Source organism: Fusarium coffeatum (genome assembly GCF_003316985.1).
Source record: "Fusarium coffeatum strain FIESC_28 chromosome Unknown BRIP53273_contig_87, whole genome shotgun sequence".
Lineage (NCBI taxonomy): Eukaryota > Fungi > Ascomycota > Sordariomycetes > Hypocreales > Nectriaceae > Fusarium > Fusarium coffeatum.
In genome coordinates, this window is record NW_022157882.1 from 235,676 (window position 1) to 256,618 (window position 20,943).

Genomic DNA, 20,943 nt, shown 5'->3' on the forward strand with positions numbered 1-20,943 from the left:
TCCATTAGACAAGATTATGTTGATAGATCTATGTAGCAGAATCCTACTTGATGAGTCAACTGAATCCTTCTGGTCAAGGTGATGGCTGCGATACCGCTATCGCTCCCAACTAAGCACCTCTATGTACATACTGCAACCCCAGCCAAAAATTTAGTTAACGAGAGCATCAACAATAAACAGTCGCAAAGATGATGAAGAAATTCACCCGCGCCTATTCTTCGGCTTCCACCTTGGGAGGCAACCCAATCCCTCCTTCAAAGATTCAGTATATTCCTACTTCAGGGAAATACCCCAAGGGCTTCGCCGCTTCAGGCATCTGGGCCGGTGTCAAGCCTGGAAACACAAGCAAGCCCGACATCGCTATCGTCACGTCTGACCGACCATGCGCTGCTGCGGGTGTCTTTACAAAGAATAAGTTCCAGGCTGCTCCTGTGACGTACAGCAGGAAATTGCTCCAGCAGAAGAAGAACTCTGGTCTGCGAAGCGTCGTCGTCAATTCGGGCAACGCGAATGCTGTCACCGGCACCGGAGGCCTTGAAGATGCTACCAACATGGCTCGCGCCACGGATAAGAGGGTAGGAGATGAGGACTCTACTATTGTTATGAGTACCGGAGTTATTGGTCAGAGGTTTGTTTCGCCAATTGGCTCTGTTTGACGGCCCAATGGCTCACAGTGATATAGGCTTCCTATTCAGAAGATTCTTGACAAGATTCCTGCTGCTGTTAGCAAGGCTGGCGACTCTCACAACAACTGGCTTGATTGCGCAAAGGCGATTTGCACAACTGACACTTTCCCCAAGCTCATGTCTCGAAGCTTCGAGCTTCCCTCATCGCCAGGTATTGAGTACCGCATTGCTGGTATGACCAAGGGTGCGGGTATGATTGCTCCCAACATGGCTACTCTTCTCACTATCTTGGCTACTGATGCTCCTATCTCTCCCTCTGTCATGCCCAACGTCCTTCGACATGCCGTCGACCGATCATTCAACTCCATTACTATCGATGGTGACACTTCTACCAACGACACCGTCGCTCTTCTTGCCAACGGTGCGGCTGGTGGTAAGGAGGTTTCTTCCGAGCAGTCTGCTGACTACGAGGCCTTCCAGAAGCTCCTCACCGAGTTCTCTGTCGATTTGGCCAAGTACGTCGTCCGAGATGGCGAGGGTGCTACCAAGTTCGTGACCATCCGTGTTGTCGACAGTGCTTCCGAGGAGGCTGCTCGCCAGGTTGGCCGATCTATCGCTACATCACCCCTCGTGAAGACCGCCCTCTACGGCAAGGACGCCAACTGGGGCCGAGTTCTTTGCGCCACTGGTTACGCTCTTATCTCTGCTCCTGGACAGCCTGTGAACGACGTTCCCGAGATTACTCCTGAGCGAACCAACGTCTCTTTCATCCCTACTGACGGCTCAGCTGAGCTGAAGTTGCTGGTTGATGGTGAGCCTGAGCAGGTTGACGAGACCCGAGCGGCTGAGATCCTTGCCATGGAGGATCTCGAGATTGTGGTCAGACTTGGAACTGGTGATAAGTCTGCTGTGCACTATACTTGCGACTTTAGCCACGACTATGTTACCATCAACGGTGACTACCGAACTTAGGTATCTTGCCAGTTCCTGTAATTATCAAAAATATAGCCTGAATTTCATGACAGATTACGCTTGACACTTGTTTGTTACATTCATCATCATTGCTAGCCGCTCTGCTATTTTCTCTATGTTTTAAGCTGTCATATACATCCAAAGATCTTATTTTGTAACCTTATCGATATGCGGTCTAGATCTACCAAAGCCAAACTCATCCGGAACTCCTAACCAACCTATATCCTTTAGGCACTCAGAGTACCCTTGGTGCTAGGCACCTCACCCTCCTTACCAGGTATTCTTGTAGTAGCAGCCTTGACAGCGATAGCAAGAGCCTTGAAGGCACTCTCAGCACGGTGGTGGTCGTTGTCACCGTGAAGGCAGTGAACGTGGAGTGTAACACGGGCACCCTGAGCAAAGCTCTGCAGGCAGTGAGGAACCATCTCGGTGCTGAGTGTACCGAGCCACTCGCGCTTCAAGCCAAGGTCAACGACGCTGTAGGGACGGTTGGAAAGATCGACGACAGCGCGAGAGAGGGCCTCGTCGAGAGGAGCGTAGGCGTAGCCGAAACGAGCGAGACCGGCGGGTGTACCGAGGGCCTGGGCGAAGGCGTAACCAAGGGCGATGCAGACATCTTCGGCGGTGTGGTGGTCGTCAACTGAGTAAGATATGTCAGTCATTACTATCCCTAGGTGGCGCAGTTGAGAAGAAGAACGTACTGTGAAGATCACCCTTGCAGTTCAGAGCCAGACTCCAGCCAGCATGCTTAGCCAGAGCATGGAGCATGTGGTCGAGGAAACCAATTCCAGTGTTGACAGCAATCTTCTGGGACTTGCTGGCCTGGGAAGCATGGCTATCTTCATTGTTGAGAAGACGGGAGTCAGTCTCCGGAGGGAAATCGCCGCCGTCGAGGTTAAGAGCGAGTTGGATCTTAGTCTCGTTGGTGTCACGGGCGAGAGCAGCCCATCGGGTTTGAGAAGAGGCCATGTTTGCGAGTCAATTGAGTATTGGTATGAATTGAGTGATGTTAGTTAAGAAATTGTATGCGAATCTTTTTGAAAGTTGATGAGGTATGACGGGCTCCTGTATCGGCGAGTGCCAAATTGACGACCTCTGATACGCCACGCCCCGAAAGACCCCGCCAACTTTTTTCCCAGAGGCAAAAGACCGCTGTAAGCTACCCCGCCGTTGCTGGAGACACACCCACTGTAGCTTGTAAAAACGCCCTGGAGGCCCTTAACGCGCTTAGCTCCAGCTGAGAGTAACGGTGAGACTGTTGACTTTGTTAGGTGGGATGTTGTTTGTTGATGGAATTTGATGCTATTCCAAACAAACGACGCTTCGGATATCTACACTCATTTCGCAAAGCCACTACGTCACTCCCGCGCCGATTATATAATAGGAAATTGTATATAACACTCGATGCTCTTCGAATAGAACAAGACCATGGAAAGCTTCCTCAGGGAATGGCGGCAGGATGCCCTCAACAAGGCGCAATACGAGTCGGCTATCTTTATCGGCGACAAGCTACTTGCATTGACCAGTTCGTATAACCTTGGTTCCAAGTAGTACTATCGCCAGATTCTAATACACGATCGAATAGACGACGACCAAGACGCATTCTGGCTAGCACAAGTCCACTTCGCGACAGGAAACTACACTCGCGCCCAGGCATTCCTCTCCAGCCAAAACCTCATCGCTCGAAACCCCTCATGTCGCTATCTCGCCGGCCACTGTCTGATCAAGCAAAACCGATTCGACGAAGCTCTCTCCGTTCTCGGCGACCGCAACCCGACGCATCTGATAGCCAACGGTGCGAGCAACAAGCGCAAAACACAGCCGCGCCAGACACGGCGTCGCGACCCAGCTGCCGAAGAGGAGGCTGCAAACAGAAGATATGAAGCTGCCATGTGTTTTCTCCGTGGAATCTGCTATGCCAAGCAGAATGCGTTTGACCGCGCAAAGGAGTGCTATAAAGATGCTGTGAGGATCGATGTCCAGTGCTTTGAGGCGTTTCAACAGCTTATGAACAATAATCTGTTGTCGCCAGACGAGGAATGGCAGTTCCTCGAGAGTCTGGACTTTGACTCGATTCATGTATCGGGGGATGTCTCGTCTTCACAGCAGGCTGGCGACTTTACAAAGATGCTCTACACGACACGCCTTTCCAAATACCGAAATCCTGCAGCTTTCGAGACCGCATACGACTCTCTGTCGACACATTATCACCTGGCATCAAATCCTGACTTACAGCTTGCGCGAGCGGATCTTCTCTATACGCAGTGTCGCTACCGGGATGCGCTGAACATCACAAATGGGATTTTACAAGACGACAAATACAACTTTAGTGTATATCCAGTGCACTTGGCCTGTTTGTTTGAGCTCAAGGAGAAGAACTTGTTATTCTTAATTGCCCATGATTTGGCAGACAGTCATCCTGAAGAGCCATGCTCGTGGCTTGCGGTCGGTATCTACTACTTTTCAATTGGCAAGATTCCCGAGGCACGACGATATTTCAGCAAGGCGAGTATGATGGATGCACACTTCGGACCAGCATGGATAGGATTCGCGCACACATTTGCAGCAGAGGGCGAGCATGATCAGGCGATTTCAGCATATTCGACAGCGGCGAGACTATTCATGGGTACGCATCTGCCTCAAGTATTCTTGGGAATGCAGAACCATGCGCTTAACAACATGACACTCGCGGAGGAGTTTCTCAAGACAGCTTACGGCCTCTGTAAAACGGACCCTCTACTATTGAACGAGATGGGTATAGTGAAATATCACCAAGACAAACCCAAGGAGGCAGCACAGTACTTTACAGCAGCGCTTAAGATCGCTGATGATATGGACAGCGATCCTTCAGCATGGTTAGCAGCCAGGACGAACCTTGGTCACTCGTTCCGAAGATTAAGACACTTTAACCGAGCTTTGGCTGAATTTGACGAGGTCTTGCGACAAGGAGGCAAAGACGCAGCTATCTTCAGCGCAAAGGGCCTTATTCTGATGGAACAGAACAAGCCTGAAGAGGCAGTCACAGTCCTACATGAAGCTTTGGCAGTGAACCCACAGGACAGTATTGCGACTGAGTTACTTAACAAAGCACTTGAGGAGACGGTTTTGCTGGATGGTGCGGCAGAGTCTGAAGCCGAGGACTTGATAGAATTCGAGCGTACTCTGGGACAGCAGAAGCATGATGCAGCTGTCAAGGTGAACGGTGGTCGAAGAACAGTTGGAAGAATGGAGAAGGGTAAAGGAAGAGTTAGACGATCACGGAGGATGACGGTATTGGAGGACGAGGATGATTCGGCGGAGAGAGAAGATAGTATGATGGAAATGACCGACGATGAGTAAGAGAATACCAGAGACTGAAGAAGTAGAAGTGCATCATTGGGATAGGTCTAGGCTAGGCGTTGTGGCATTGTACAGAGTATTGCATTGATGGGAACAGAATACAAGGATTTTTGATTATAGACACAAGTTGAAATAGAGAATGATACATACTATCCATTCTGTTGATATCGGAATAATACGTAATCAATGCATTCTCGCATTCGCATAGTATTTGATAGTGGAGTAACCGGCATTTCTAAACCATCCGGGCCGTCGCTTGCGGACTTTGCGGAGAACCAATGATGTTGTGCTTATTCTTATTCGATATACCTAAAACAAACATCGGACTCCAAGGGGATTCGGGACCGAAAAGAGCGAGAATCTTACATTACAGTGTACCTAGTCTAGGCACAGGGCTGGATCAAGAAGAGGGGAAGTGGCTTGATGATATGACGAGGCACGGCACAGAATACAGTGCATATATAGAGCTCTGAATGTCAGCTCATATTGAATAGTCAGTCTCATTCAACTCATCATAAACAATTACACTTACAACATGTCTCGATTCTGGCCACATGCTCCTTACGCAGAGGATCAACCTCTTGCAAAAACAATTCTCACAACACATGTAATCACACGAGCAATCACTCTCAACACAATCATCGCAGCAGGCATAACAACAACACGCCAAGTCATCCCCTTCCTCCGCCCAAAACAACCTGATGCTCTCACCTTCTTCCCACGGCTCGTCCGCTCGGCATCAACAGGCACAGTTCTTGCCTTGGCTGTTGGGACTCTCATGACAGTTGGGCGCATGCGTGGGAGAGAAGAGATCGAATGGCAAGATCGAAGTTGGAGGTTGTTAGAGAACCCTGGACAGGTGGAAACTGATGACTGGACTGTCTTGGGTGCTGGAACTGGAGCGTTAATAGGAGCTAATGCCTTGAGGGGTTGGAGAGGAACTGTTGGTGGTTTGGGATTGGGGACTGTGGGTGGTATGTTGGGATACATGGCTTGGAGATATGGTGTTAATGGGGGCAAGTTTCCCAAGAAGGAGGATGTATTGTAATCATGATCGTTTCTAATATAATATACCCTGACTTGTTCTGTATGATCATCTCTTCTACAACTTTGCTCGAACTTGATCGACCTCTTCAATCTTTTGAAACTGATAGAAATAGTCCAGACTCTGAGGGTTCAATAATGTTCCGCTTGGCTTGATGGTGCTTCCTGAAATGATTTGTTTTACTGGCAACTCGACCTTTTTGCCATTGACAGTGACCTGTATAACTGTTAGCCGCCATCCATATGCTACTGAGAGAAAGACTTACCGGGATATCAGGTACCTCAAAGATATACTTGGGCACATGTCTCTTCGTCAACTCCTTCGCAATTCTCTCTCGAATGCTCTTCGCAAGCTCAGCCGTAAACTTAACGCCAGGCTTCATCAACAAGAACAAGACAACACTCTCATCATGATCCTGTGGTCGTCTCTGTCCTACGCAAAGACTCTCCGCAACCTCCTTTGCAAACCCGCCTTCAAGCACAGCGTAAATATCCGCACTTCCAAAGCGAATACCACTTGGATTCAAAACACCATCAGAGCGGCCAAGGATGTGAATGTGGCCTGTTTGTGGATGAACTGCTGCGAAGTCGCCTTGTGACCATACCCCAGGGAATCGAGCAAAGTAGGCCGATGTGTACTTTTCACCTGGGGCGGGAGAAGTGTCGTTCCAGAGATAGAGAGGGACGTTGGGGAATGCTGCTGTTCCTACTAGATCGCCTGGTTCACCGTCTGGGACTGGAGAGATTGGCTTTGTTAGGTCGGCTGAGGATGGGTAGATGGCCATGGGAGTGCCGAGGACTTTTCCTGGACAGCCGCCGGCGTAGATGGGACTGAGAGGATTCTCCATGACGAAGCAGGCGGCCTTAAGAAACGAGATTAGCTGCGTAAATACTAAAGGACAGGGAGAGACTTACAATATCTGTACCTCCTGAAAAGTTGGCCAACTTGATATGGTTAGGGAAAGCTCCATCATAGAACCATTCAAACACATTCTCCTTCAACACCATCCCCGTACTCAAAACAGCCGTGAGGCTGTTCAGATTGGCTTCCTTCTGAGGGACAATGCCCTCCTTCATAAGTTCACCCAACCATCTTGGTGAAATGCCCAGGTTCGTGACCTTTTGCTCCTCCACAATTCTTAACAAGACAGATCGATCTGGTACAAAAGGCGAACCATCGTAGAAAACAGTCCGTCCACCGAAAGCGAGTCTAGTGACACTGGCGAGGTACATAATCCATCCTGTTGTCGTGTATTGGAGTGCTACATCTTTGTGAGTGAGTTCGCGATGAAGAACACCCTCTTTGGCGACTGATACGAGAATAGGACCGACGCCGTGGACGACGGCTTTGGGTGTTCCTGTAGTTCCGGATGAATAGTAAACTACCATTGGGTCTTGGAAGCCGACCCTTTCAATGGGTGGCGGCGTTGAAGATGCTGTAGCGAGGAAATCCTCAAGGCGCTGCGTCTGAGGAATGGCAGAAGTATCTCGAGGAGTGTCAAAGCGCTGAACAATGATTCCGCCTTTGAAAGAGGGACACTCTTTCAGTCCTTCTACCACGCCCTTGATCTTGTCGCGAAGATCGATGACTTTACCATTGTACAAAGCCCCATCATCGAAGAAAACAAACTGTTCACAGTTAGCATCTTCATCACACCCTCATTATGGGGGGGACTCACCTTGGGATCGATCTGAACTGTTCTCTGCAGCAAACCACCAACGCCCATATCCGTCGAACTACTACTAAACAACCCTCCAAGCCAAGTAATAGCCAAAAACACCACACAAGTCTCAACAGAATGCGCACCAACCATAACCACCCGATCTCCCTTCTTCACACCTCTCTGCTTCAATGCACTCGCCGTCTTCGCAACTCTCTGTCTCAAATCTCCCCATGCGACATTCCTCACAGAAGAATTACCCTCGCGCACTTCAGTGATGGCGATGGTGTCATCTTCTTTGTGGAGAGTTGAGCGCTCGCCTGGTGCGTTGCCTGCGGTCCAGAGCATATTCTCGGCATAGTTGAGATGGATACCAGGGAACCATGTGGGAAGTTTGGTGATGGGGATTGACTCGTCTACTACGTATGAGTAGGAACCTTCGTGGATCCATTTCTGGGTGGCCCAGAGTTGGGCGTAGAAGTCGCTGCGCTTAGAGCAGGACCATTCGTATAAGTCATTAAAGGTCTACAACTTGTTAGTATTCCACCCTTTCTATAAGAATCACATTTATACCTTGAGATTGAGTCCGTGGATTCTGTTTGCTTCTTGCATAAAAGCCCACATAGCCGTACTTTTGGGATTGGGATGTTCCCAGACCTTTCGTGGCACCTTTGTTAGATCCATTGTTGCAGTATAGTAAGCTTGTCTTTAGACTTGATCTGCTTATACGAAAATACAGTAAGATGACTTCAAATCACAACAAACTCAAAATAATATATAAAGGAAAATTGAATAGTGAAACACAACAGAATATAAATCATGACGCCCTGCACTTTATAAAGACGTAACCTGAGACCTCCGAGGCTCGGTAACTTGACCAACGACACATTTGTCGTGCGGGGTTCAGCCGTTCCCTACCGTTAAGTCACTTACTCGTTCCCTTTATCGTTAGAGCTGGGGATGGGCTGGGATGAGCTGCGCTGTGACACGCAAATCGCCTAGACTTGCTTGTCGATCTCGACTATGCTGCATAACAAGCTTCGTTCCCGAGCCGAGGTTTGTGGGGAACTTGTTTGTCTATATGCCATGCTGGTTGTCAAAGTCCTATATATATATCATCATCATCACGGAAGCGCATGACAAAGTTGATCAGATTAACAATTGAGTGATTAATTAAGCAGAAAATACAAATGCTCAGCTGTTGCAGTCTAAAAGCATTACTAGATGATATCTCGCCTGACTTGTCTCTCCAAGTAAACCATGCATAGATGTATGTGTACAACTTTTCCCAGCTGTCTCAGCCCTAAAAATAGCATCTCTCCCAATATCCCCCAACGCCGTGCTCAAAGTCCAAGACCATGCCAGCCCTCAACGCAATCATCATCCTCCATTTCTCCGAATTATATGGTATAAAGTCATACTGTGCCTTACAGATACGGCATCCACAAGGCATCGCACTGTGCCAAGTTCATGGGGTTAACAGCCTTGGCGATAGCATCGATCACCGTCTGGTTTGCGGGCAAGTTGCCAACAGGGTTGTGGGCCAGGCTGAGTGCCCGCTTGACAATCGAGTCGCTGTTGACCTGCACAGAATCCCTAAGTTGGCTCTCTGTAATTGCTCCGTTTCTATGGCTGCCTGTAAACCAGAACAGCATCTCATCACGCACGAGCAATGTCAGTGCGTGCTCCAACTCGTACTCAGGCTCCGTCAAGCATCGTGCGATAGCCATCAGCGAGCATGCAAAGATGCCTTCAGTAGCGAGTGGTCCCATCAGTGTTTGTAGGTTGGGTGTAAGTCGGAATGGTACCGGCTCTGGGTTGTGGAAAAAGGGTTTGTTGGCGCTCATGTAGGACATCATTTCAGACCCCCAAACCTTACCCGTGGCCCTGGAGATATTAATCTTCTGCGGATAACGATTATGCATGTACATAATGTACGTGATAAATGTCAACGCCGCAAGCTGGTATGAGAACTGGCGACGGAACAGCCAGAACTCGGCAAACTGTGGGAACACTTTCTGGAAGTACTCGATTGCCACTGTGGATGGAACCCATTTCTCTTGGATGGCGTTGAAAACCTCCAATCGAGCTGTTGCTGCCTGCTCAGGTTTGTTCTGTTGGTTGTCAGTGATTGCGAAATAGTTATGCTTGCTCGAAAAACTTACCGAGCTCTTGCTCTCGAGGGCACCCCGGAGCTTCTCCATCGTGAACAAAACAGGATCATCCTTGGACATGCCCATGTTACGGCAATGATCCTCATAGACTCCTTGCAGCGTAGTGTAGGACGTGTCTTCCTGAACAAGTCGAATGTGCGGTGCGAACGGAACCATAATCGGTATCGTGAACTGCAAGTCGCGACGCCGGCTCTCCTTCTTACGGCCCAGTGTCTGGTTGAGCGACCGGAAAAGCTGCAAGATACGCTCCTCTCGTCGGCAGTGTCTGGCTGCAGGGTGTTGAATGGCCCATGTGTGAATACTGCCATCATGTCCACGCATCTTGATACGGCGATAAGACGCACTGATAGAGCGAACAAGATCGATGTTTGGTAGGAAGCGATCGATACGAATGAAGTCCTGGTTCTTGTCCTTATGTTGCAGGTATTGGCCGGGGACTTCGACCTCGTCGAACTTGCTGTATCTGAACTCGCTCAAATGAGGGGAGAAGTTTTCAAGTGAGGCGCGAGGCACTCTGTGGTCCAACTTCTCCTCAAACTTGTTTCGCCAACGACGCAACTTGTAGATGTACTCATACATTGTCGGCTTGACAGTGACAAAATCTGCTTCGAACGACTTCTTGATGTGACTTGGTAGTATCGTTTCGGCGAAACGAGTAATGTTTAGTTCGGTTGCCGCCGGAAGCTTGACGCTCTTAGCAAAAGAAGGAGGTGTTCGACTAACATACGCCAGAGCGTCGTTAAGAAGGGCGACAATCAGTCGATAGGCATCCTCGTCAGGAGGGCACTTAAAGTTCTTCTGGATTTGATCCACCATTGTCTCCATCGAAAGAGCCAAGAGTGGGAAAGCCGTCTTGAGAACCGACATGACCTCTTCAGTGTAGTCCCACGGAGGTTTCTTTTGGGGCTGTCCGGGCTGTCCAGGCTGAGGTGTTGGCTTTTGTGCAGCCTTGGAGGGATCAGGAGTTTGTCCGTTGGTAGGTGGTGCTGGGGTACCTGCAGCGTTGCCATTGGCTTCACCCTCAGCCTTAACCGGTGTGCCGTCCGCTGCGTTTGCAGTCCCGGGACGAGAAGATGATGTCCCAGGCCTAGGAGGTTCCTGCTTAGCCATGGACGGAGACGCGCTTGCCTTTCCGTTAGAGTTGGTCGATTGCGCGCGTTGTCTGGCTTGCCTGTCCCTCGCTTCCTGGTTCTTCTTGATAACCAACAAATCCTCACGATTGGTTCGGAGCTGGAAGTACAACGCCTGAGGATAAGATTTGGCGATCTTGAGAAGGAGCTGGAAGACACGAGGCGCTTCCTTGTGACCGAGACCCGTGATCAGCTGTTGAATGAATGTAATCCAGTACCACACAGGTGTTTCTCCCTTGAAGTCATCGAAGCCCAGTGCAATGGTACCCTTGGAGTCATCCAAGCTAAGAAGCCAGAGGATTCGGGCAAGAAGCTTTCGTGATTTAGCGTTCTTGTAGCTCCCTGCGGCTTGCAAGTATGAGGTAAGTGCCTGGCGTGCTGCATTCAAGTCCGTTGGATCTTCCTTAAATTTACGATCGTTGAAGTAGCCCCATTCAGCCCAAGCCTTTGCAGCACCGATGTCGAAATACAGCGCTGTTCCATAAGCTGAATCTGCCTCATCCTTTTGTTTGAGCTTCTCCAAAAACATTCCCTTAAGAGTGTAGAACTCCGCTTTCTGGGGCGGGCTGAAGTAGTTGAGATTCGTGTTGTTGATTACGTCCAGACCGCTGGAAAGCTCCTCGGGATTTTCGTAGTGACACTTGGCTTGTTCGCGAAGCTTCAAGAAAGCTTCCTGGATCTCAATGTTGGGAAGGGTGTAGATGCGGCTCAACTGGTTAATGCAAACCTCGGGAAGGTTGTGCTTGCGAGCAACATGAGCGAATCTGTTGATGATCCAGGCAGTCTCATGGTAACCCCGGTAGGCAAAGGAACTAGCTCCTCCCGCGTTCTGTGCGCCCTGTTGAGGCAGCAACTGCAGATACGTTTGGTTGATGAGACTGAAGATATGCTGTCTCCAAGTGACAAGATCTTGCCAAGCAGTGATATCGTCCCAAACGTTGGGCAAGCGGTCACGCCACGCGCCCAAAAGCAACTTAAGCTCACCAGACTTGACGTCGAGGTTAGACTGGTTGGTGTTGGCAAGACTCTGGCAGATAACACTAGCGTCGTGAAGCTCGACCAGCTGTTGGAAGTTCTGGAGAAGAGGAACATGAGCGTTGGTCAAGCGCTCAGGCAGTTGGTGCCACTTGCGAATCGAGAGCTGGATTGCTTCATCGCAGACACGCGCAAAATCGGTGGTGGGTTCCTGACCATTGTGGAACTTGAGAAGTGACATGAAGGATTGGAAGAAGGCTCTGCGGGGTGTTGGAGCATCCATTACACCCTTAATGATGTTGTCCAAAGCCTCCCGGTGTTGCTCATCCTGCCACATGTCCGTATTTCGCCAAGCGCACTCAAGAAGAAGATCCTGGAAATTCTCGTGCTTGGCAAAATCTTGGAGGATCTCCCATTGTTGCAGTTTCTGTGCACATAGAACCCAGTGGTCCTCCCAGAGCATGTACTCAGCTTGGGAGAATGGTATCACGCCTGTTCTGGCCTTGATTTGAGCGTTCTCGTACAGCTTCTGGGCCTTGTCCCACATGCCATTTTGCTCGTAAGACAGAGCGGCATTGGTTTCAACGAATTGGCATCGCCGCCTCCACGTACCATAGAACAAATCGTCCTCCTGAAGTGCGGCATAGAGCTCGACAAGAGCGTCGAGGTTACTTTCACGAACATTAGCAGACTCGACTTGGGGTTTGATGGCGGCATTTTCCAGTTGGATCAAAGCCGTGTACCAGGCATCGTATGTCTTTGCCTCGTATTTGAGCACGTGTGGCGGGATCCTGCACTCGGGCCAGGTTTTGGCAGCACCGTCGAGGATTGACTGAATCACGTTGGGTCGCTTGTCGATTTGACGGCTGTGGTAGTCCTTGGTGAGGAGGGCCACAATACCACGTTCCAAATCAACTCGGTCATCCTTTGCAACAGACGACCAGTAGATTGGGAACAGAGTCACCCAGAGGTTATGGGCAAGCTGGGAGTCGACGTGTTGGAGTTGTGCCAGTGGTTCAATTACATCCTTCACCTTGGTGTCACCAAGTTCCATCACAAAGCGGCGATGAGTGGCCATGAAAGACTCAAACTTGTCATCGATGATGGTTGTGGGTTCTCGGGCCTCCATTTCCTTGGTGAACATGGTCAACAAGCGGGAAATGGGCATGGTCTTAAAGTCAGACTGGTAGAGCTGAATGTTGGCATTTGTCTCTACGGCACCCAGCAATAGATGACTAGCTTGGGCAAGCCAGTACGAGTCGGAGAGTGTATCCCAGTTCTGTGAGGTGAGAACGTAGGATAGACGAGCGCTAGCCGATTTAGACAGACTCTTGTCGAAGATGGCCATGAAGCGGTTGCGCATCTCAACGTCTGCTGCACGGGTACCGATAAGGAATGCATGCTCCATACGGACTGTGAGTTCGGTGCGCGTGATCTTGGGGTCCTCGTAAATGCGAATGACGAGGTCCAGGAACTTGGACAGCATGGTTGGGTCCTGTCGGTGCTCGAAGGATAGCATCTTGTGAAGAACGGCCGTCTTCTCCTTAAGGGTTGGCCATGTGCCTTCTGAACGGAATACCCATCCCTCAACCATGTTCAAAATCTCTTCGCAGAGTTCGATAGACATGGACTTTTCCACCAGAGTTGCGAGGACGCTGAGGAAAGGTCGACGAGAATCACCCAGAACCTCCATCTGAAGAGCAACAACCTGTATCTCCTTGATCATGATCTTTGTCTGAATTTCAAGATCATAAGCAGACATCTCCCCGCTCGGAGTGTTGGGGTCTTGGTTCCTGTTATTCACACCAGCAGCCTGGTTTGCTACAGCATTATAGTGCTGCACGTGCTCCTTGGCATGCTTAGATTGAAGTGCCTTCATCAGTGACGGAATATGCTGGTCAATGACATTGGGCTTTCGCTGGCCAAGAGACCAAAGAATGTTCACACCCGAAGTATAATTGCTGCTATTCATTGCTTCCGTCGCAAGCTGAGACAGGTAAGCGACGATTTCTGATGTCTGTGTCTCGGTCTCGCCATCAGCGTCAGCGTCTTCCATGGGGGTGTCATCAGGCACAGAATCCAGGATGCGCTTGATGATTGATCGCAGCTCGCGGTTGTCGTCGAACTTCTTGTCAGAAAGATGGAGGCAGTCCTGAATCTCGGGGTTCTCCGACTTGAGGCACTTTTCTAACACCTTCTGAATAGATGGCATGTTCTTCTGAATCCATTCGTCCGACTTGGAGTTGAGTACAATACGAACGACTTGAAGGGTGTTAATGATGTTGGTGAGGAACTTCTCGTCGAACTTCTCCTTGTCGGAAGGATCAGCGGTAAGGATAGTCTGAGTTCGTTCACTTGCCAAGATCACATGTGTGACATTAGGGAATAAGTCCAGATCAAGGTCGCCCCAGTACTGTGGCTGCACCAAGTTGTAAAGCAGCTTCATGGCCTTCTTGCAAAGATCGGTAAGTGCCAATGGCACTGGAGGAATCGATGACGAGACTTGGTCCCTTGGCTTGGCTGAAGGGAGTTCATAGCGCTCATTCAGCTGAGCAATAAATTCAACTAGGTACTTGATCATCTTGAGCCGGTACAGAGGCGGGATCTGGTACTCGACTCGCGCTGGAGCCTGGGAGGCGTTCGCCTGTTCTCCATCTGCCTTCCTCTTCTTCGTGTTGGGAGACAGGGAGAGGGCCCTTGAGCCAGATGCAGGGGACTTTCCTTCAACGCGTCGCTCTTCCCATGTCCAGATGAGCCACATCATATTAAGGCAAAGTCTCTTGGATTCATGAGATGCATTTTGTGGAGTGGCAAGTTTCCGTAACGAAGTAATCATCAAGCTGATGTACTTATCTCGAGCTTCATAGAAAAGATCTGGGTGACGAACGAGGAAATGAAAGATACTGGTCATCTGCTGGGCGTTTTGTCCTTCATCTGCAAGGATTCGACGAGGCGCAACTGCCCAAGGCGCGTTACGCTCATTCTGGCCAAGTCCGCATCGCTTTGGCAACATAGGCGCAATAAGTTCCAACGCTTGTGTTACCAAAGCCCGGCCCTCGTTCTGGTTGGCCTTCAAGAGTGATAGATACACCTGAGTCACAATCTTCGGAGGGGTTTCGTAGTGCGCAATGAAGTAACCAATGACCACATAAGCGGCATGTTTGTTGATCACATCCTCTAAGCGGATGAAGGTCCAACCGAACTTAATGATGTCTTTCCTGGCATCTTGAAGAGGGGTGTGATAGTACTTGACCAGCATTGCAGAAAGCTGCAAGACCTCGTAACGAGTGTGGTCAATGCCAGGCTGTGCTTGGTCATCCATCGTCATTTCTGGGTGAACCTTCCAGATTTTGCTGCTCACAGCGTCAATGACAGCTCTGTCCATTAGTCGAGGACTTCTGTTCTGGTCAAGATGACCCCAGTTGCGCATGACATCCATAGCGACGATCGGGTTGACAATGTAATGCAACAGGAAGTACTTCATCTTATTTGATGCAGACTTGCCGGAGTAGGTGTCCAGACAGCGAAGCACTGTTGTCTTCCAGAAGTCGACCGCGTCACTGCAGATAATTCTCCTGTAGATAAGAGAGAAAAGTTCCTGCGTATTGCGAAGCTCATCAGAAGTAACGCATTCGATCAGGTTGAAAAGAGGATCCAAGTCTTTTGGTGCCCTCTCAAGTGACTTGACAAGAATGGTCATGAGTTGCTCCGCAGCTTGGTACGCCGGTAGTCGGAGGTGAGCTGGAAGGGTGTGCTGACGAAGATGCTTCTCCAGTTCCTTGCCAATATTCTTAAGCCAGTCAAGATGCTCCTTCTTGTCCATCCACTTCTCCGCGTTAGGGAATTGGCTGAGAGACTCAAAGATGTGGATTGCATTGACCATGGCAATGAACTTGGCCTCGTTATTTTGACTTATCAACTCGTTGCAACGGGTGACCAGATTATCAATGTTCTCGGTTGCAACCTCTCGTAGAGCCTGGCTGTCAGGATGACCGAGGACCTGCGCCAATAGTCGTCCATACTTGAGGTCTTCCACTTTGCCGAAAAGGTAAGCCCAAATCTCCTTTGAATACCTGTTCATGAATCTGTAGATGGGAAGGCGGAAGGGGCTAAGCTGAGTCCGACGTAACTTTTCTTCCAGCCCAAGGAAGCAATCGATCAAGCGTTCTTTAAAAGCTTCAGCGGGGGCGGGTAGTAAGTGAAAGATATTCAGAATAGCAGTAATGATCTTCATTTGAGGATGTTGGTCGAAGAAGGTAAAAGATATTTGCTGCAAAGCACTAGGCTCGACTATCGAGTCGATCTGTTCCAGTAGACGAGCACCAATTTCGACTTTAAAGTAAGACGTGAGAAGCTTCAATAACCTAGATAGATTGTCAAGACCCGCCGTACTGAGGCGCTTAGGATCAGAGAGGCTTTGCAGCACTGGTCGAAGACCACCCTGAAGAAGTTCTTTGGGAAGACGCCTATCTACCGATAGAACTGACTTCAAAGCATCATTCGCAGCAGTGATGGTGGGCTTTGATTCCGAGTACAAACACTTAAAGAAGACGCCAAGAATCTTTGTCTTTGTGGGTTGGTTCGAGAACTCCTCAAAGGTCATGGCAGTTGTCAGGAGTTTGATACACGAAACTCGAAGGTTGACAATATGCTCATGTGTACGGAACTCTGCAGGCTTATTGGCCAGAGATTCGTCACTAGCATCCGCAAGAGCCAAAGATTCCATGAGAAGACGGTTGAGATTCTCGTCGAATGGAACCCAGTCATTCTTCAAGCCCATATGGTACGTCATGGCGTTGATGTAGCCAATCTGGATGCTAAATGGCAATGCTCGCAATGGCTTGGCAAAAATGGGCTGCAGGATTTTATCCTTGCAAGATTCGAGCAACTCCCAAACCTCACATTTCGCGGCCTTTGCAATTAGGTCGAGTGAGTGCTTCGCTGTCTCGCGAACGTGCTTGTTCATGTGATAAAGATCATTTCCGAATTGTTGACAGATTTGGGAAAGCCGGGGCTGCTTAGGTTGAGCACTTGGCGGTTGACCTTGTTGCTGTGCGATAGGCAGTGCATCCTCCTTTGTGATGTCTTTGGTAATACGCTCCAGGAGAACCTCCAGACTCGTTTGTGCTAAGCAACGTGTCTTTTCAGGAAGGTCTTGGGGCATGTCCTTGACGACATAGGTCAGAGCACGTATGAACTCGGTTTGCTTGGAGGTGATCCACGTGTCGCCAAAGTCAAGCTCGGTGAGCAAATAATTGATTCCCAGGCTACCACCAGTCTTGGTGAACCATTCCTCTTCGTAGCAGCTGTGGCAGAACGTGCTGCTCAGATGGCTAAAGAATGGGAGTTTACCAACGTCGCTTTCTGAGCCAAAGATAATTGCTGTAGAGTCGTACATTTCCCGAATCGCACCCTTGCCTGCCTCGCGTACATCAGGGTGATCAGATGCTAGCGACTCGACAATAGCATCGGAAAGATTGCGCGTATCGATATGCAGAGGGCCTTCGCCGGCATTGGGGTCAAAAGGACTGAAATTTCGCTTCAAATCCACCAGAGCTCTGCCAATTTCAATAATGGCGAAATGTTTGCAGACGTTCAGCAAGAATGCACTTGCCTCTTCCTTGAACTCGGGGAAGGAGTGAGCAAACATAATGGCCTTGAGGAGTCGCTTTACAACCAAATCTTCACTCTCCTTCTTAGGAATAGACCGCTCACGATCAGAAACTTCGAAACTAGCAGAGTTGATCTCGTATCTTCTCGCCACAAGGTCCTCGGCTTGAAGTCGTACAAGGCGAGGGAGGTCGTCTGGAAGCTGGTCATAGCCGATGCGCAGCTTCAGTTGAGCTTTGATCAAGTGCAAGGCCTGCTTCTTGTAGTAGCCATCGTATTGCTTGTTGTGGTTGTTCTTGGTAGCCTTAGGGAATTCCATGAGCTTCGAGATAGCAAAGTCAATGCCCATATCGGCAGGGAAAGCTCTGTCCTTTTTAGACCCAAGCAGCCTCAGATCAAACCCAGACGGATCGTCGGCATATTCCTTATAGGCAAGCGGCACGGCTCCGGTCATGAACTTTCTGTTCCTGCCGCCAAGTTTACCAAGAATCCTCATTGTGGTATGAGCATGAAAGTGACTGTAGGGATGAGGTTTGAGATGGTCAAACAGAGCAGTCATCAGCTCATCAATGACAGGCGCCATGATGGGATCGAGGTAGTCAGCGGTAAGATTGTCAACGCACAGCTCCAACGTTCTTAAACCCTGCCCAACGAGCTCTGTTCCTGCACGAAGCGCAACAACAAGTGGGCGCATGAGAAAGCTCAAATGCGGCAGCAAATGACTAAGTCGTGCCGGGACAGTGAGACACAGCTCCACGTACAAGTCACGCTCAGTTGGCTTTCGGGCGGCCATCAGGAGGTTATTGAGTACATCCAAGAGCATTTCAAGCAAAGGCAGAATTTGCTTGTAGAGCTGCTCGAATTTACCACCACCAATACTGCGGAATAGCGAACGTAGGAGGAGGAAGTAATTCATGGGTTCCTCTGCCTTTGTCGACAGCTCAATAGACTTGGTGACAATGTTGACAACGTGGGGTAGTAGAACTTGCTCGTTCTGGTTGGCAAACAAGGTGACTGCCATGAATGCCAGCTTGAAAAGCCTCAACAAGATAGACGACTTCTTGACATCGGCAGACCCAACCTGATCAATTCGCTCCATGAGGAATTGCAAGAGCATACCACAAAAGCTGGGAGAAGTCGCCTCACTAGCAAGGAAAAACTGGGGTATATGCAATAACGCTGTGTGTTCGAAAATCATGTCGTAAAGGCGCGGGATCTCTTGCTGAAACACTTCGTGGAAAGTGGCCGGATCGATGGCATGGAAGACCGTGGCGAAGGTCTCAAGCAAGTCCTTCTCCTCCTTGCTGCACGAAACCATGTAGAAGTTGGCCATGTACTCTACTGGTGACATGTATTGCGACTCCGTAGCTGGCTTCTCAATCTCGTAATATCTGAAAACGTAGGCGCCCTCGCGGAAAAGCTTGATAATGACCTTAACCTCCTCGGCTGTGAATCCATAAGATACATCCTGCCAGTGGGTGGGCGCATTCTGTGCATCGATAGGTGACCCGACGTTGCATGTCCTCAACTGGTAGAACGTGTTCTTAAGACCGGTCATCAGGTTACGGAAAAGGAATTTGTTGTCAACAACGGGGTCGGCGCCTCGGTCTCGCGGGTTAGAAGTCTTGATCGGAACTGCGGAGAAGATGTCGGTCTCGTCCCAGTCAGGAGGGCTATCCTGATCAGCCAAATATGTCTCCGGAGTGCCAGCTTTCATCTGTTCGCGATAGAGAGCTGAGAGTTTCACAGCATTGGGATACTGTCGATTCATGGCAGCAAACTTATCTGCGATAGCATTGAGGATCATGATGAGATAGTGCCTTGCGTCAACCTTGTTAGGAAGCTTTGCAATACATTCAGCCATATTCAGGAGAAGTTTCGCGCTCATAGTCTGGAAGCTTGTGCCAGGGAAGTTGTCTTGTAGATTTCTGGTATAGACCTCAACAGTCTTCCTAATCTGCTCTGGCTTCAGAGAGTCTCGGACATGATGAATGAGATCAGCAAGCATACTGTACGCCAGGGGCCTCATGGTTTCGTGTACAGTAAGTCCATCTCCAGTTAGCGTGCGCTCATCTAACAGCTCGTCAATCTTGGGAATAAAGATCTTGCGGAAATTGTAGTTAATGATATGACGAATCGCGACTATTAGCTCCTTTCGTGTGCCAGACTTCTCTCTAGGACAGTCTTTCAGCAGCCGAAGGACGATGTCCGGCAGACGAGGCAGAAAGTCATTCAAGTGTGAGGCGTATTGACGAAGAAGATATGCCAGGAAGCTCATAGTCTTGACTTGTGCCGTGATGAAATCGGCAAAAGCGACTCGGTTCTTGATGGCAGGACTCACTCCAGTATGAATTGTTCCTTTGGCCGCGGCAGCAGCATGCGCTTCCTGCTGAGCCGAAGCTTGAAGGCACAATACATTCTGGATGAGAGGAACGAATTTCCGGACGTTCTGTTGCACTGTGTTTCGATAAACCTGGAAGATCGATACCACGATGATCGGACATTCGGACAGGACCTTGAAAGACTGCATCCCCTTTAACAGTGGACGGTTCTGTTGTTGGGGGTCTGCTCCAAGTTCGTTAACGGAGGCGACGGGTGATCCTGGTCTCGGTGATTGGAAGTTCTGCGAGTTTCCGGGTGTCGAAGGTGCTCCAGGTTGTGATGGCGCATTGTGGGGGGCATTGTCAAGTTGCTCTCGGACAACCTTCTCCATCTGTTCGAAGAGCTCTTGTATAAGAGTGAGGAAGAGCTGTACCTTGCCCTGCAAGACCTTGTGCTGGTGTCGCATGATGTCCGATATTATTTTGACACATATTGTTGCGTTTTCTTCGTTATCGGTTCGTACAAGCTGCATCAACAAATCGACGGTCTCTTCGGCGTATGGCTCGAACGGTTCGGGAGGGGCGGGTTGAGTAGGTAATCGGTGCAGGACTTCGAGTATGACCATTCGGAGTTTCTGCTCGGGTGAGTTGCTTTGGAAAGTGCATGGTCCTTTTAGAATGCCCATGAAAATGGGCATCAACCTTTTCAGGAAAGGAGGGTATATTTGTCCACTGGTATAGTGATCCAAGCTGTCGCGCAACGTAGTTGCGGCTTCAAGCTTGAGTCTTACATCTAAAGTAGAAATGGTTAGCAATCCACATTGAAAAGGCCATGCGACAGCAATCATGAAGGGGTTGAAGAAGCCATACCGATATCGACAGTACTAAGTCGCTTAACGACATCATCTATAGTGGTACCCGACATTGCTGCATTATCGGCGTCCACTTGACGCGATTCAATTTGCCATCCGCGAAAGGGTTGTTTAAGTGGTGTTCCTTCCAAGGCTGGGTGGGATAAGGAGCTTTCAGTTATATATGGTCGCCCGGCGCGATCGGCTTTATTAAGGGGCGATTAGAAAAGTCGTGACGAT

The 20,943-nt window shown here is 49.5% G+C and overlaps 6 protein-coding genes across 6 annotated transcripts; 3 read left to right on the plus strand and 3 right to left on the minus strand.

Annotated features, from left to right (window-relative positions):
• Positions 1–188: 188 nt before the first annotated feature.
• Positions 189–1,598, plus strand: FIESC28_04268 (uncharacterized protein; the record flags this gene model as incomplete). Its single annotated transcript, XM_031158415.1, has 2 exons — positions 189–628; positions 683–1,598. 2 exons carry the CDS (start codon positions 189–191, stop codon positions 1,596–1,598), a joined length of 1,356 nt encoding a protein of 451 aa, XP_031017561.1.
• A 227-nt stretch (positions 1,599–1,825) lies between these two features.
• On the minus strand, positions 1,826–2,567 carry FIESC28_04269 (uncharacterized protein; the record flags this gene model as incomplete). Its single annotated transcript, XM_031158416.1, has 2 exons — positions 1,826–2,238; positions 2,300–2,567. The coding sequence occupies 2 exons, from the start codon at positions 2,565–2,567 to the stop codon at positions 1,826–1,828; spliced, it is 681 nt and encodes a 226-aa protein (XP_031017562.1).
• A 459-nt stretch (positions 2,568–3,026) lies between these two features.
• FIESC28_04270 (uncharacterized protein) lies at positions 3,027–4,937 on the plus strand (the record flags this gene model as incomplete). Its single annotated transcript, XM_031158417.1, has 2 exons — positions 3,027–3,123; positions 3,184–4,937. The coding sequence occupies 2 exons, from the start codon at positions 3,027–3,029 to the stop codon at positions 4,935–4,937; spliced, it is 1,851 nt and encodes a 616-aa protein (XP_031017563.1).
• A 535-nt stretch (positions 4,938–5,472) lies between these two features.
• On the plus strand, positions 5,473–5,985 carry FIESC28_04271 (uncharacterized protein; the record flags this gene model as incomplete). The annotated part of the gene is made up of 1 exon (XM_031158418.1): positions 5,473–5,985. One exon carries the CDS (start codon positions 5,473–5,475, stop codon positions 5,983–5,985), a length of 513 nt encoding a protein of 170 aa, XP_031017564.1.
• Positions 5,986–6,039: 54 nt separating this feature from the next.
• On the minus strand, positions 6,040–8,326 carry FIESC28_04272 (uncharacterized protein; the record flags this gene model as incomplete). The annotated part of the gene is made up of 5 exons (XM_031158419.1): positions 6,040–6,198; positions 6,248–6,844; positions 6,897–7,610; positions 7,661–8,167; positions 8,216–8,326. 5 exons carry the CDS (start codon positions 8,324–8,326, stop codon positions 6,040–6,042), a joined length of 2,088 nt encoding a protein of 695 aa, XP_031017565.1.
• Positions 8,327–9,069: 743 nt separating this feature from the next.
• FIESC28_04273 (uncharacterized protein) lies at positions 9,070–20,777 on the minus strand (the record flags this gene model as incomplete). Its single annotated transcript, XM_031158420.1, has 3 exons — positions 9,070–9,756; positions 9,808–20,645; positions 20,723–20,777. 3 exons carry the CDS (start codon positions 20,775–20,777, stop codon positions 9,070–9,072), a joined length of 11,580 nt encoding a protein of 3,859 aa, XP_031017566.1.
• Between the last annotated feature and the right edge of the window lie 166 nt (positions 20,778–20,943).